At 40.3% G+C, this 16,060-nt stretch overlaps 1 protein-coding gene across 1 annotated transcript; it reads left to right on the top strand.

Moving 5' to 3' along the window:
• The first annotated feature begins 1,825 nt into the window (after positions 1-1,825).
• On the top strand, positions 1,826-15,823 carry LOC110520976 (endothelin-1-like). The gene is made up of 4 exons (XM_021598423.2): positions 1,826-2,067; positions 11,817-11,985; positions 14,099-14,227; positions 14,336-15,823. The coding sequence occupies exons 1-4, from the start codon at positions 1,902-1,904 to the stop codon at positions 14,442-14,444; spliced, it is 573 nt and encodes a 190-aa protein (XP_021454098.1). The 5' UTR covers positions 1,826-1,901; the 3' UTR covers positions 14,445-15,823.
• Positions 15,824-16,060: the final 237 nt, after the last annotated feature.

Raw genomic sequence — 16,060 nt, 5'->3', positions numbered from 1 at the left:
CTCTTGTTTTTCCAGAAGTCAGTTAAGTCTGGATAATTGTAATAAGAAATGATAACGTTTTATCTGGACTTAAAACTTGAAGTCAAAGTTCTATTTGACATTTTACCAGATGGCCTTTGTGATTTTAACGATTCGGTCAAAAACATATTCAACAGAGGAGGAGAGAAAGACAAAAACGTCTCACAAAAAAAAATCTGCATTGTGTCAAACAAATTCTGAAATGATGAGAAATGGACCGTGAAGTCATGTCTCCTGAGCCAGTAGAAAGTGTAGCCAAGGGATCACACCTATGAGTCACAACACAAAATTGCCCCTCACCCGTACCTCTTAAAAAAGAAATGAAATGACTGTTTCTGCCCCTCCTTTGATCAAAACATACCAGCAAGCTATGCCCTTTACTTTAGAGAGACTTGTAGGGTAAATTTAGTTTTTACATTCTGCACGCACTGTTGAGATATCCCTGCAGCGCTAACCCTGGGAGCCTAAGTGAGTGAGTGGCCATGTTTACTGACAGTTGATGACAACCTGTTCATTAAATCTTCCGCAGACTTTGCGGGAGAAAAGTTGGGCTGAAAAGTCTCTGAAGTTTTTTTGTCTCCCTTTTTCCCCTTCATCCATTCCCACCCCATCTCACCTCAAGTATCTAATTGCTGTAGCTAGGGGCACAGTGAGCAAAGATGTTGTTTTGTGTTTCGCCAAGCCTTTCATTATCTCTCCTGAATGCAAAACGAAGCCTAATCTCAACTAATGAGAAGTCTAAAACTCTGCTAAATGGGAGTGAGGGTAGGAAGAAATAGCCCCTGTGGTGGGACTCAGAATACTCCAGTATACCTACTGTGATCATGTTACAGGCCCCAGAGTGCACAGGGAAACTTTCACACATTAAAGCATTAGGTTACTCACTCACCTTCACAGTTTCTAGATATCACACACAACCTCCAACAACACAGACCACAACGATGATGTTAGTGCGTCTGGGCTTTGATCGGATCCAAATGTGATGTGCAAATGGTATAGCCAAAAGGATGGAAAATAAATAAACACTCTAACAAACAAAAAGCACGGGTTAAAGAGAGGAATACGTGAGTACTGTAAACTATTTTGAAGGCAGCAAAACTTTACCTAATACAAGACCAATACAAGACCCTGGCTTAGAGCAATTAACAAAATGTCTGGCACACAGATGTGTTAATTGAGATGCTTCAATGGACTCTTTATTCTTTAAATTAAAATGTTGGTTTGCCACAATGGGTTTCCCTTGGTTTGGCTAAGAGACACGGTGCTAGACAGCTTCCCCGTATGAAGTTGAGGATTTCCTCCAAAATCCTTTTTTTTCTAGCTCCATGGACTTGTTCTTTAGACCTCTCTATGCCAAACATATCCTCAAAATCCACTGCCTGCTGGGAATCTGACAACCAATTATTCCCCAGTTCCCTTCCCACTAAAACATCTGCTTTCCTTGTGCTCTGGTGCTGGATTCACCACAGTGCTCTATTCTAATCTCAACCGGCTTGGCCCTGTGACAACACCTTCAGCACACCTTTCGGTATGTGGTCAGAAACAATCCACTCTCAAGGCTGCTCTCTCCTGCTGTATGTTATCAGTAACAGGCAGGCCTGCAGCACATAGCAGAGATGTACACTTAGTGTAGTGTATCGCTACACACACACACACACACACACACACACACACACACACACACACACACACACACACACACACACACACACACACACACACACACAAGTGTAGGACTGTTGTCCATGTGTGGGACTGTGGGGGAGAGGAGAGGCAGAAGTAGTGACAGAAACTGAATCTGGGGAGGAGGAAGGGAGGGTGTGCTGGTGTCTGAGGTGCTGCTGCTCCAGACCAGTGCCTGGGACTGACTGTAGAACCTCTCCATGCTTCACTTCTCACTGGTCCCTGCTTCTGGAAATATTGTCACTACTATTTTTGAATTTGGATCTGTTTGTACTCACAGCTGTTTGGAACATTGGAACAGAATAATGGATCTCACCACTTTTTACTTCCTGACCACTACTTTGGTTTTGATACTGGAGCATGAAGGTAAAGACCTTTCTCCTACTTTTTTATTTTAGTTATGTTTTATTTAACTAGGCAAGTCAGTTATAAGAACGAATTCTTATTTACAACGATTATTGAGACCGTATGAGAAGCTTGCACGTTTTGTTTTAACTGGCATAAAGTGTGCTTTACTATCCTGCGGGGTATACTTGTTGCACCTGAGCTGTGGTTTAATAGAGATAACATGTAGTAGGTGATTGCGAGCGCTCACGTTGGTCATGCCTTTGAGCAGATGCCTGGGTCAACTCTCAGCTTTGACTGTGTGCTTTTATCCCTGTCTGTTTTGATATGTTATTCAACGGAGCAGTGTGTTAAGTTGATTTAGTGAATCTACTTGGGAACAAAAAAAAGCCTATTTTATATCATTTTTACTACGGTTGTTATGAAGGAGATGTCTGCATCCCCTGCTCAAGAGTCACACTATTCTGTATGAGATTAGAAAGAAATTGTTTGCATAAAAATGACCTCTGACGTAATCGTTGCTGCTGATGCAATGTTGTGAGCTGATCTAATTAGTGTGCTGTTGTCGAATGAGGAGAGTGTTATATATTACAAGTATAAAAACATGGTCCTGCGTGGTTCAGTTGGTAGAGCATAGTGCCTGCAATGCCATGGTTGTGATTTCAATTCACACGGGGTCCCGGTGTGAACATATATGCACTCACTACCGTAAGTCCCTCTGGATCAGAGCATCTGCTTAAAGACGAAAGTGTAAAAATAGGAAAAAACTCCAATGGATGAAATGTACATATACTTGAAACTACAGTATAAGCGAAGCAGCATCCCACTTTAGAATTTTATCATATATGTACATATAAAAGGGAGAAATGTGGAGATTCTGACCACCCAAAGGCCTTATCTATTCTTGAGGCCCGTGTTCTGGACCATAAGAGTTAGATGCCAGCTAATGTAAACCATAGTGTTCTGAATTTGTTTTCCAACCTTGCACTTAAACTTCAAGGACACCTTAACACCTCCACATTCCAGTTGGCAACTCCTTCAATTTCCCTATAGCATTTTCCCAGGTTGTTGCTTTATCAATTTACCTGGTAAGATAAGGTCAAGTAAATTAATAAAATGGCTCACAGATAAACGGTCAATCACAACTTCCACATTTCTCATTACATAATGTTTTACTTGAATCTAACATATCCTCAATAGGACTATGTTCATCAACCAAACAACATTTGATTGTGTGACCTGCTAGTATTGGTCTGCAGGACATTTTAAATGAGTGTGTTTTTGATACATGAAGAATCCTAAACCACTCTGCCGTTGTGGTAGCCAGACATCTGATGCTTATGAATCTGAGGGAAAAGTTCAATCCACCTAGCTACGTTCTCCTTGATCAAAGAAGGACAAAACTGATATGTTTAGGTCCGGACACAAATGAAGGTAAGATGTAACTATCTAGAGATACGTACTCTCTATAGATGTGTACTATTTCTATAGATATCTCGAGATTTGTAATATCAACTGATACAATGCAACAGGTGTTCACAATGGGGCTGTTGCATTACATCATGCAGTACTTTTCAGGAATTTGGACAACTCATTCAGCCCAATATAAAAAAATATACTGTTATTCTGGTCTGAATGTTTCTATGTCATGTGTTGCTGACCATGTGTGCTGCACATTCCCTTAGGAACCACAGACCATAAGTCAGTTCTATAACAGAGATCCCCAGGCAACACCCCACCTCAGTGTAGAGGGCTTTAGCTGCAGGAAAATGGATTCAGCTCTGGTGGTGGGCTGAATTGAATAAAATGGCTTACAGATAAGCTATCAATTACAACTTCTACATTTCTCATGACATGAAATTGATTTTTGTTGTTGTTTAATCTAGCATATCTTAAATATGAGTACACGTATCAACCAAACAAAATGTTATTGTGACTTGTTATTGGTCTGCAGGACATTCTAGATGAGTGTGTTTTTGATAAACTGCATATTGGTTATCCATGAAGAATCCTAAACCACGTAGTTGTGGCAGCCAGACATCTGATGCTTATTATAAGGGGTTGATAAATAGCCTTTTTTATTTTCTTTTCTTTTTTAATCTGAGGGAAAAGTTTGAAATATCTAGCTATGTACTCCTCGATCAAATAAGGACAAAAGGTATACATTTAGGTCAGGACACAAACAAAAGTAAGGGTTAGCTATGTAGAGATAAGTACTCTACCTCGATATCTCTAAATCAGAAGATACAATGCAACAAGTATTCACACTGGGGCTGTTTTTACATCGTGCTTTCAAGGAATTTGGACTAGTCAACCAGCATAATATTACAAATCTATTTACTGCTCTTTGGGTCTGAATATTTCTACATCATGTGTTGCTGCTGAAAATTCCCTTCAGAACCATAGAGCATACAGTTTTATAATGGAGACCCCCAGGCAACACCTCACTGGTTTAGAGGGCTTTAGCTGGAGGAAACAGGGATTCAGCTCTGGTGGTGGGATGAGATTTAACCGCACCTCAGTGATCTGAACCAGGAAAAACATGTTCCATTAACGTCAATCCTAATTGTATGGAGAAGGAAACCATGTAGACTATTTATCAAGGTCAATACTTTATTAAGGCAAATAAGAAAAAAAAAAATTAAAACACAAATTAAACATGGATTATTATTGTGGATTATTATTATGGATTTTATTAGATAGTTTTTAAGAAGTATCTATGTCCTGTGTTATGGGTGTTGTTAAAGTACACTATGGTTTATTGTTTCTGATATATGATAATAAGAGTTCAACATTGGTTAGTTCAGCAATGTCTGGAGTCTGGAGGTGGTAACATGCCACCCATATATTGTATTGTACCATATACAGTGCATTCAGAAAGTATTCATACCCCTTGAATTATTCCACATGTTGTTGTGGGACAGTCTTCTACACACAATACCCCATAATGACAAAAAGAAAACTTGTTTTTAGATATGCTTGCACATTTCTTGAAAATGAAACACAGATATACAGTTGAAGTCAGAAGCTTACATACACCTTAGCCAAATACATTTAAAAACTCAGTTTTTCACAATTCCTGACATTTAATCCTCGTAAAAATGCCCTGTCTTAGGTCAGTTAGGATAACCACTTTATTTTAAGAACGTGAAATGTCTGAATAATAGGAGAGAGAATTATTTATTTCAGCTTTAATTTCTTTCAACACATTCCCAGTGGGTCAGAAGTTTACATTCACTCAATTAACATTTGGTAGCATTGCCTTTAAATTGTTTAACTTGGGTCAAACGTTTCGGGTAGCCTTTCACAAGCTTCCCACAATAAGTTGGGGGAATTTTGGCCCATTCCTCCAGACAGAGCTGGTGTAACTGAGTCAGGTTTGTAGGCCTCCTTGCTTGCACACGCATTTTCAGTTCTGCCCACAAACTTTCTATGGGATTGAGGTCAGGGCTTTGTGTCCAATACCTTGACTTTGCTGTCCTTAAGCCATTTTGCCACAACTTTGGAAGAATGCTTGGCGTCATTGTCCATTTGGAAGATCCATTTGCAACCAAGCTTTAACTTCCTGACTGATGTCTTGAGATGTTGCTTCAATATAATGGTCATTATGCCCAAACAGTTCTATTTTTGTTTCATCAGACCAGAGGACATTTCTCCAAAAAGTATGATCTTTGTCCCCATGTGCAGTTGCAAACCGTAGTCTGGATTTTTTATGGCGGTTTTGGAGCAGTGGTTTCTTCCTTGCTGAGCGGGCTTTCAGGTTATGTTGATATAGTACTTGTTTTACTGTGGATATAGATAGTTTTGTACCTAATTCCTCCAGCATCTTCACAAGGTCCTTTGCTGTTGTTCTGGGATTGATTTGCACTTTTTGCACCAAAGTGCGTTCATCTCTAGGAGACAGATCGCGTCTCCTTCCTGAGCGGTATGACGGCTGCGTAGTCCCATGGTGTTTATACTTGCATACTATTGTTTGTAAAGATGAACGTGGTACCTTCAGGCATTTGGAAATTGTTCCCAAGGATGAACCAGACTTGTGGAGGTCTACAATGTTTTTTCTGAGGTCTTGGCTGATTTCTTTTGATTTTCCCATGATGTCAAGCAAAGAGGCACTGAGTTTGAAGGTAGGCCTTGAAATAAATCCACAGGTACACCTCCAATTGACTGAAATGATGTCAATTAGCCTATCAGAAGCTTCTAAAGCCATGACATCATGTTCTGGAATTTTCAAGCTTTTTAAAGGCACAGTCAACTTAGTGTATGTAAACTTCTGACCAACTGGAATTGTGATACAGTGAATTATAAGTGAAATAATTTGTCTGTAAAAAAAATTGGGAAAAATAAATGTCCTAACCGATAAATGTCCTAAAACTATAGTTTGTTAATTAACAAGAAACTTGTGGAGTGGTTGAAAAACAAGTTTTAATGACTCCCGACTTCAACTGTATCTAATTTATGTAAGTCTTTTGTAGAAGCATCTTTGGCAGCGATTACAGATGTCAGTCTTTCTGTTTATGTCTCTAAGAGTTCTCCACACCTGGATTGTGCAACATTTGCTCATTGTTCTTTTCAAAATTCTTCAAGCTCTGTCAAATTGGTTTTTGATCATTGCTAGAGAACCATTTCCAGATCTTGTCATAGATGTTCAAGTAGATTTAAGTCAGAACTGCAACTCGGACACTCAGGAACATTTACTGTCTTCTTGGTAAGCAACGCCATTGTAGATTTGGCCTTGTGTGTTAGGTTATTGTCCTGCTGAAAGGGGAATTCAACTCCCAATGTCTGGTGGAAAGCAGACTGAAGCAGGTTTTCCTCTCGGATTTTGCCTGTGCTTAGCTCCATTCTGTTTATTTTTCATCTTGGAAAATTCCCCAGTCCTTAACGATTACAAGAATACCCATAACATGATGCGGCCACCACTATGCTTGAAAATATGGAGAAAAATACTCAGTCATGTGTTATATTGGATTTTCACAAAAAATAACACTTTATATTCAGACCAACTCTGTCAGCTAGGTTAGTATTGTGGAGTAACTACAATGTTGTTGATCCATCCTCAGTTTTCTCCTATCACAGCCATTAAACTCTGTAACTGTTTTAAAGTCACTATTGACCTTACCTTGGTTTCCTTCCTCTCAAGCAACTGAGTTAGGAAGGACACCTGTATCTTTGTAGTGACTGGGTGTATTGATACACCATCCAAAGTGTAATGAATAACTTCACCATGCTTAAATGGATATTCACTGTCTGCTTTTGTTTATTTTTTTACCCATCTACCAATAGGTGCCCTTCTTTGCGAGGCATTGGAAAACCTCCCTGGTCTTTGTGGTTAAATCTGTGTTTGAAAATCACTGGGACCTTGCAGATAATTGTACGTGTGGGGTACAGAGACTAATGATAGTAGTTATTAAAGACTCATGTTAAATACTAGTGGTGCGCAGGTCAGTGGAATTATGTTTTGACAGGGGGTTCAGGATATATCAATAAGATATGTTTCTGTTTAGAATTGAAGACAGTTTGGTAGGCTGTTTGTTTGTCAACTTGTCTATAAATAGATGCAGTTTCTCTTCAGTCATTATGTTGCCCTAGAAGACTAAATAAACCCTTGCTCACCAATTATGTCATAAGTCGATAGAATGAATGCTTCAATCTAGCTGACATCAGTAAAGTTTTCTCTGTCATCTCTGCTTCTTTCGCGGAGCAAAGATGTTTAGGGACTGGGGAGAAAATGCAACAACAAACCAAAAAACTGGGAAGATTTTGTTTAAAAAATCCAAATGACATCAGTTTTAATGGTTGGAAGGAAATATACTAACTAAAAATGTAATGTGTTGGTCCCATTTTTCATGAGCTGAAATAAAAGATCCCAGAAATTGTCCATACACACAAAAAGCCTTTTTTCTCAAAAAAATTGAAAACAAATTTATTTACATCCCTGTTGGTGAGCATTTCTCCTTTGCCAAAATAATCCATCCACCTGAAGATGTGACATATCAAGAAGCTGATTAAACAGGTGCATATTGTGCTGGGGACAATAAAAGGACACTCTAAAATGTGCGGTTTTGTTACACAACACAATGCTACACGTCTCAAGTTTTGAGGGAGCGTGCAATTATCATTCTGACTGCAGGAATGTCCAACAGAGCTGTTGCCATAATGTTCATTTCTGTACCATAAGCCGCCTCTAAAGTTGTTTTAGAGAATTTGGTAGTACATCAAACCGGCCTCACAACTGCAGACTACGTGTAACCACACCAGCACAGGACCTCCACATTCGGCTTCTTCACCTGCGGGATCATCTGAAAAGGGGGAGTGGGGCGCTGAGGAGTATTTTTGTCTGTAATAATTACTTTGTCGGGAAAAACTCATTTGGATTGGCTGGGCCTGGATCCACAATGGGTGGACCTGGCTCCCAAGTGGGTGTGCCTATGCCGTCCCAGGCCCACCCAAGGCCGGGCCCCTGCCAAGTCATGTGAAATCCATAGATTAGAGGCTAATGAATTGATTTCATTTGACAGATTTCCTTCTATGTACTGTAACTCAGCAAAATCGTTGAACTTTTTGCATGTTACGTTTATATTTTTGTTCAGTATGGAAAGCTGTGAAAACGACCCAACATGTTTCTGATCAGATTTCAGTTCTTCTTGGATGCATATTTTATGTGGTTGAAATACAATCAGCTTTTATGATGCTGATAAAGGTAGCACCTTTACAGAAGGTATCTAACTGCTCATTCATGGGGGGGATATTTTCTGAAGGCACTGTACAGGATTACCGGGGATATAATCTGTGGTAGTTCATAACGTTAGATCCAGAACTAATCTTGTAAAAACAGGGCCAGGGGCTCTGACAGTGTTGCCTCAACATTCTGCCGGAGACCGTTTCTCACTTAATGGGTTGGTATGGATTAAATAGTAATCTCATGGATGACTTTGGCAATCAACTCATGAATCGCTAAAACAATGAACTCTCACTTCTCCAAATAGGTCGCTAAATAAAATGTCATCTCAGGAGGCACGCAAGGTTTGTAGTGTAACATTTCTATAGAAAAATGCCAATACAGTATAATCCATGGTCCAGGCGTCTGTTTGGCGCGGAGTCTGTAAGACCCCAACCTATAATTTCCTTGCTAAAAGTCTAAAGCAAGAAATCCACCATTAAAACAGCTCCCTGATCAAAAGATGATTTACCTTTAGCTATTTGCATCAGTCAAAGCTACTTACATAAATCATTGGACACCTGTATGATCAGAATTTCTGTTGGGGCATTTTCCCTGAGACTTGATGATAAAGAGCTGAAGCGGACCGCTTGGGTGTACAAGGGAAATCTGGTTTCCTTCAAGTGATAAAAAGTCAAACCCAGCCAAATTATCAGAAGCTGCACTCGTGGCTTGCCCCAACAGACGCCTGAATGCACTGCATGAACTTGCAAGGAACATGCAGGGTACAATGCGGTTGGCCACTGATTCATTGGAGTGCTTTAAATCCAAATCCACATGGCATTTGGGATTCTCCACCACATGAGCTTTATAGCACATTTTATTAAACTATTGACCTTTACAGGGTGTAACAGTTTGATAAAATGTACAAAATAAAATATAAAGTGTATAAATATATTAGGATTAGATGGGGGAAACATAAGAACGTAGCTATGTGGAGACAGTGTCACTATCAGAAAAAAATCCCTGTCTATACTGGACATACAGTGGCAACCTAATCTAGACTTCATCTGGGCTATCAGACTGTAATAATACAGTTGAAGTGGGAAGTTTACATACACTTAGATTGGAGTCATTAAAACTCATTTTTCAACCACTCCACAAATTTCTTGTTAACAAACTATAGTTTTGGCAAGTCGGTTAGGACATCTACTTTGTGCATGACACAAGTAATTTTCCCAAAAATTGTTTACAGACAGATTATTTAACTTATAATTCACTATCACAATTCCAGTGGGTCAGAGGTTTATATACACTAAGTTGACTGTGCCTTTATACAGCTTGAAAATTCCAGAAAATGATACCATGGCTTTTTAGAAGCTTCTGATAGGCTAATTGACATAATTTCAGTCAATTGGAGGTGTACCTGTGGATGTATTTCAATGCCTTCCTTCAAACTCAGTGCCTCTTTGCTTGACATCATGGGAAAATCAAAAGAAATCAGCCAAGACCTCAGAAAAAACATTGTAGAACTCCATAAGTCTGGGTCATCCTTGGGAGCAATTTCCAAACACCTGAAGGTACCACGTTCATCTGTACAAACAATAGTATGCAAGTATAAACACCATGGGACCACGCAGCCGTCATACGCAGCCGTCAGACGCGTTCTGTCTCCTAGAGATGAACGTACTTTGGTGCGAAAAGTGCAAATCAATCCCAGAACAACAGCAAAGGACATTGTGAAGATGCTGGAGGAAATAGGTACAAAAGTATCTATATTCAGAGTAAAACGAGTCCTATATCGACATAACCTGAAAGGCCACTCATCAAGGAAGAAACCACTGCTCCAAAACCGTCTTAAAAAAGCCGGTTGGCAACTGCACATGGGGACAAAGTTTGTACTTTTTGGAGAAATGTCCTCTGGTCTGATGAAACAAAAATTGAACTATTTGGCCATAATGACCATTGTTATGTTTGGAGGAGAAAGGGGGAGGCATGCAAGCCGAAGAAGACCATACCGACCGTGAAGCACGGGGGTAGCCGCATGATGTTGTGGGGGATGCTTTGCTGCAGGAGGGACTGGTGCACTTCACAAAATAGAAGGTGTCATGAGGATGGAAAATGATGTGGATATATTGAAGCAACATCTCAAGACATCAGTCAGGAATTTAAAGCTTGGTCACAAATGCATCTTCCAAATGGACAAGCATACTTCCAAAGTTGTGGCAAAATGGCTTAATGACAGCAAAGTCAAGGTATTGGAGTGGCCATCACAAAGCCCTGACCTCAATCCTATAGAACATTTGTGGGCAGAACTGAAAAATGTGTGTGCAAACAAGGAGGCCTACAAACCTGACTCAGTTACACCAGCTCTGTCAGGAGGAGTGGGACAAAATGCAACCAACTTATTGTGGGAAGCGTGTGGAAGGCTGCCTGACACATTAAACAATTTGGCCAGTGGGTCAGAAGTTAAACAATTTAAAGGCAATGCTACCAAATACTAATTGAGTGTATGTAAACCTCTGACCCACTGGGAATGTGATGAAAGAAATAAAAGCTGAAATAAATAATTATCTCTACTATTATTCTGACATTTCACATTCTTCAAATAAAGTGGTGATCCTAACTGACCTAAAACAGGGAATTTTTACTAGGGTTAAATGAAAGGAATTATGAACAACAGAGTTGAAATGTATTTGGCTAAGGTGTATGTAAACTTCTGACTTCAACTATGCGTCTGACTGACATCAAACGTATAACCAGTGATGATCAGTGTCTTTCTGAGGGCTGGATAAAACGCTGTGTGTTGCCAGGTGTAGCCCAGTGGCAGTAAGATGGCCTATAGACTCTGAGAGGGCTGGAGAACACACAATAAGTGAATTGTTTTATAGACTATTGGCCCTTATGAGAAGCACATAATAGGATTGATGTGTCACGATTATAACAGCATCAGCAGTGCCAAATGAGCTACAGTACACACTGTTCTTCAGAAACTAATACAAATGGATTGACCGCAATCTCACAATTCTGTACCCTATGTCCTTGTAAAAGGTTCATTAGCGTGTGTTATATTGATATAATGCTTTATTCATGGGTTTTCTCATTGTCCCAGCATACTCAGACTCCACCTCCATCCCTGGGACTGGTTCAGAGGAGGGCCCCGTGAAGCTGCTTAACCACAGGCCCCATCGGCGGGAGAAGCGTTGTTCCTGTGAGAACCTGAAGGATAAAGAATGTGTGTACTTCTGCCACATCGGCATCGTCTGGGTAAACACTCCTGGGTGAGTCCATCGAGACACTCACACAGGAACATCACACAGCACAACTGGAATTCACCCCCTCATAAACATACCATAGCTAGAAAGATCCTGAAGGCACATCTCTGTGTTGTGAAATCAGAGATACAGCTATACATAGTTTTGGTGGATTGAAAAGGTGGAAATGCGTAACATTTGAATGATAAATTCTCATGCTGTATCAGATTTTTGTATTGCACCATGGTGTGTCGTGACAGCGCAATGAGAAGCCACAGGTTTTTTTTTTTTTTCGTTTCATTATCACATCATGGTGTAAGGAGCTGGATGATTTGTGGTACTCTGTAAATCTCAAAACCACAAAGTGTCAAGGATTTAATTTAAAATAAGAGGCAGCTACTGTTTATCATCAACTCAGACTGTCTCTTAACTCTTTTCTGCTGAAGCTTCTTGTGTAACATAAATAAAGACTTCTACTCACATTTTTCAAAAACACGTAGTGTAACTCTTCAACATTTACTACATGTAACAGTATAACCTTAGACCGTCCCCTCGCGCGAACCAGGGACCCTCTGCACACATCAACAACAGTCACCCTCGAAGCATCGTTACCCATCGCTCCACAAAAGCCCAGGCCCTTGCAGAGCAAGGGGAACCACTACTTCAAGGTCTCAGAGCAAGTGAAGTCACCGATTGAAACGCTATTTAGCACGCACAGCTAACTAAGCTAGCCGTTTCACATCGGTTACATACAGTCAACCTACAATAAGATGGATCTGAACATACTTCCTGACCCAAATATCCCACATCCAATTAGTTGGAGCAGCGGTTAGGGCATCTGTCCTCTTGTTAATTCCTCGTTTCCTCAAAAGAGCTTTCATATGTGTTCTGGAAGTACCAGGTTTCTATAAGTTTGCCACTATGCTGTACTTCCCCATGGTTAGCCAAAAACAGCTACTAAAGACTAAGGCCTATACATTTTAGGTACTGTGCTATGTTTAAACATGGAATCACAGTAGTAGCATGCAATTATGTAATGCCTTGTTGTTGCCATTATCATATCATTGGTAATACCACACATCCGCCTACCAAACATTATTAAAACAAAGGGGTGGATATCGGCAGTTAGGAACTGATATTACATTTCATATTAAAGTTCACAAATAACCATTCATTTCCAAAATTAATTATGAAACTCATGTGTGGTTTCTATTAAATTCTGTTGACTCAAGCGATCTACTTCCAACGCCAACTCTAGCAACTACGACAGGTCATAGTTCCTAAAAATTTGAGGACATTTACTGGCAGTCATAGAGACAGGCATTCACCGTCCAAAAAACTACAACGGGGAGAAAGAGATGAGAAAATAAAGGGTCACCTTTCAACAGCTGCCAAAAACAGAGTATGGAATGCAGATGTGTTGCTGTTGCTGCTCTGACAGACTAACCGACCTACCGACTGACTGACCTACCGACCGACCTACCGACAGATAGATGGGTGCATGTGTGTGAGTGTGTACTTCAGCGTGCAAGGGATGAGTGCATGTGTGTGATGGTGTGTGGAGAACACAGGGAGGAGGTGACCCTGTTTGATGGGGATGCTTTGAGCCGTGCATGGCATCTGGAATCAGTTGACGGTGTGCATGGTCTTGTTAACATGTTCCAGGCATGAGATGGGCATCGGGCCATAATGGCGGGCAGGCAGACATGCTCTGGTTGGCATCAGGATAAAGGTTAATTCCCAGAGCAATGAAAGAGCAGCTTCAGGAGATATAAATGTGTTATTACAGACTGCCGTCCTCTCTGTGTCCTGTAAGGCAGGTTTAGTACATTATACCCTCGAGGCTCATTAGACACCCGTGTTTGCCCAGCTTTTCAGGGTCATGCGGTTGTATACAGTACATGGTATCTGCTTAATTGGTTCTGTAAAAGCATTTTGTGGGTGCCAATAGTGATAGGATATTGAGCTATTATGAGCGCTTCAAGATAAAATTCCAGACATCCTGTGCTGTGCTGTGATAAAATAAAACTAAACACTGAGGTCCCTTTGTAGGTTAAGAAACACACCCATTCAATTCAAAGATATTGTTAATCCTTCCATGTACAAAATGTGCTCATCAATCCCCTAACTCTGTCTCTAGTCAGATAGTGCCATATGGAGTGGGCTCTTTCCCTGTTCGACTGAGGAGAGAGGTGGGACGGTGCTTCTGCGCGGAGAGAAATGACTTGGAGTGTCGTCACTTCTGCTCTGCCTTGCGTACACTCAAAGAGTAAGTGTTCTTGATTCACATTTCAAGTGTGTTAATATCATTGCTATGCCATGTCAAGTGTTGGGAGGAAAGGAGTTTAAATTGTCATTGTTGTCCTAATTTCCATAGAGGTGAAAATGATTTGGTCAAGAGGAAGTTTGCGACAAAGTTTAAGAAGAGACATAAGGCTGGAATCTCGGATGAAAGGAACCAACAAACACTAATTCAAGAAACCTGAAAGGAGAGAATGGACATCACCCTCGTTCCATGTGTCATCCACTTTCATTGGTCTCTTTTACAATACGATGCAAAAGAACATTGTACAATGGTGGCCTGTGTCTGAAATGTATTTATGAAATGATGCCGTAACTTTGCCGCCTTTTGTGAATATTTTTTTTAGGATTTTATTGCTGTACATAAACATTTCCACTTTACAACATACAGTACATACATCATTTTGAAATCAGATATTGTTACATTAATGCAGAAATGATCAGTATTAAGAGAGTAAATGTAAATGTCTTGTATCTCTGTCAAAAGTATCTGTCATTTTAACATGTTTTGACCACTTACATCCACTGGACATGTTTTCTGTCATGAAGTTTGAAAGTGAAAGATGTACATGCCGTAGATGCAAAGCAATGCTGTTCGTTGTTCTTCACAGTGAGTTATATGCCAAGCCAGACAGGAAATAAGCTGTGTGATCTAGGACAGGTGGGTTATTGTACGATATAGCCAAAAGTAAAACATGTACAGTTGAAGTCAGAATTTTACAGACATTAGGTTGGTGTCATTAAAACTCATTTTTCAACCACTTTACAAATTTCTAGGATTAAATGTCAGGAATTGTGAAAAACTGAGTTTAAATGTATTTGATTAAGGTGTATGTAAACTTCCGACTTCAACTGTATATTGTTTCATAGATGATTTTATAGCTAATACATGACAACATACCCTAGATCCTTGCGGTTTTATTACACAGTACCTTAGTTGTCACAGTGATCTTCCATCAACCCCTTGAGTTTAGATCTGCCTGTGAAATGTTCCCTCTAGGCACAGCCTAAGAGGTGTGTGTGTGTGTGGTATGTACAGCATGCATGCCTTACAATGGAGTAACTCATTGGCTGAACGCCCTAGCCTGTCCAGCATTTATGGAGCAGAAGAAGAGTGGCTGTCATCCAATCATCATCCCTCTCCTTTCCTCTGCTCACCTTACAGTCAGGTCGAGCATTGCTTTGGGGATCAGAGATGGACCTTGTCCTCTCTGTGCTCCCTGCAGACCATTTCTCTGTCAGCCTGAAGAAGCCTGCAGGACCGCTGGATTGAACATGATTACACCCTCAGACCTGTCTAGTCTTCTCCCACAATGCTGTGCTCACAGCTCACAGGAAGATAACTCTGTTCCGATGGATATTGGGCCATGGTGTCTCAATGCATGATTTGTGGCTTTATGCTACTGCAATTTCCTCAACTTTGCTCTCATATTGTTTACAGTGTTGTTTGCAATGTTTTGTTATAGATTACTGCGGTACATCCAACCGTCCCATTAGGATAATCAAGTAGGACAAATTCTACACACAACAGAATTTCTACCTAATATAAAGCAGACGCCTCTCGATTTTCTCTGAATGCACCATGATGATTCCTTTTCTTTTGAACAATTTCTTGGAAAAATAGAGGTATTGCATGAACAAAATTCACACATACTGTACCTTCAGAAAATCGAACAAATGGAGAGGTGGAAACAAATGTCTCTGTCTGTAGACAGTTCCCATCGGGCCATATATTACAGATGGGTCTTCAGGGTCAGATATATAGTGTGCCCAGGGAGCTTAAGTGAAACTAGAACTCACA

The sequence above is a fragment of the Oncorhynchus mykiss genome, chromosome 4 (assembly GCF_013265735.2).
Source record: "Oncorhynchus mykiss isolate Arlee chromosome 4, USDA_OmykA_1.1, whole genome shotgun sequence".
Classification (NCBI taxonomy): Eukaryota; Metazoa; Chordata; class Actinopteri; order Salmoniformes; family Salmonidae; genus Oncorhynchus; species Oncorhynchus mykiss.
The sequence above is the reverse complement of the archived record's forward strand: the minus strand, read 5'-3'. Positions and strand labels throughout refer to the sequence as shown.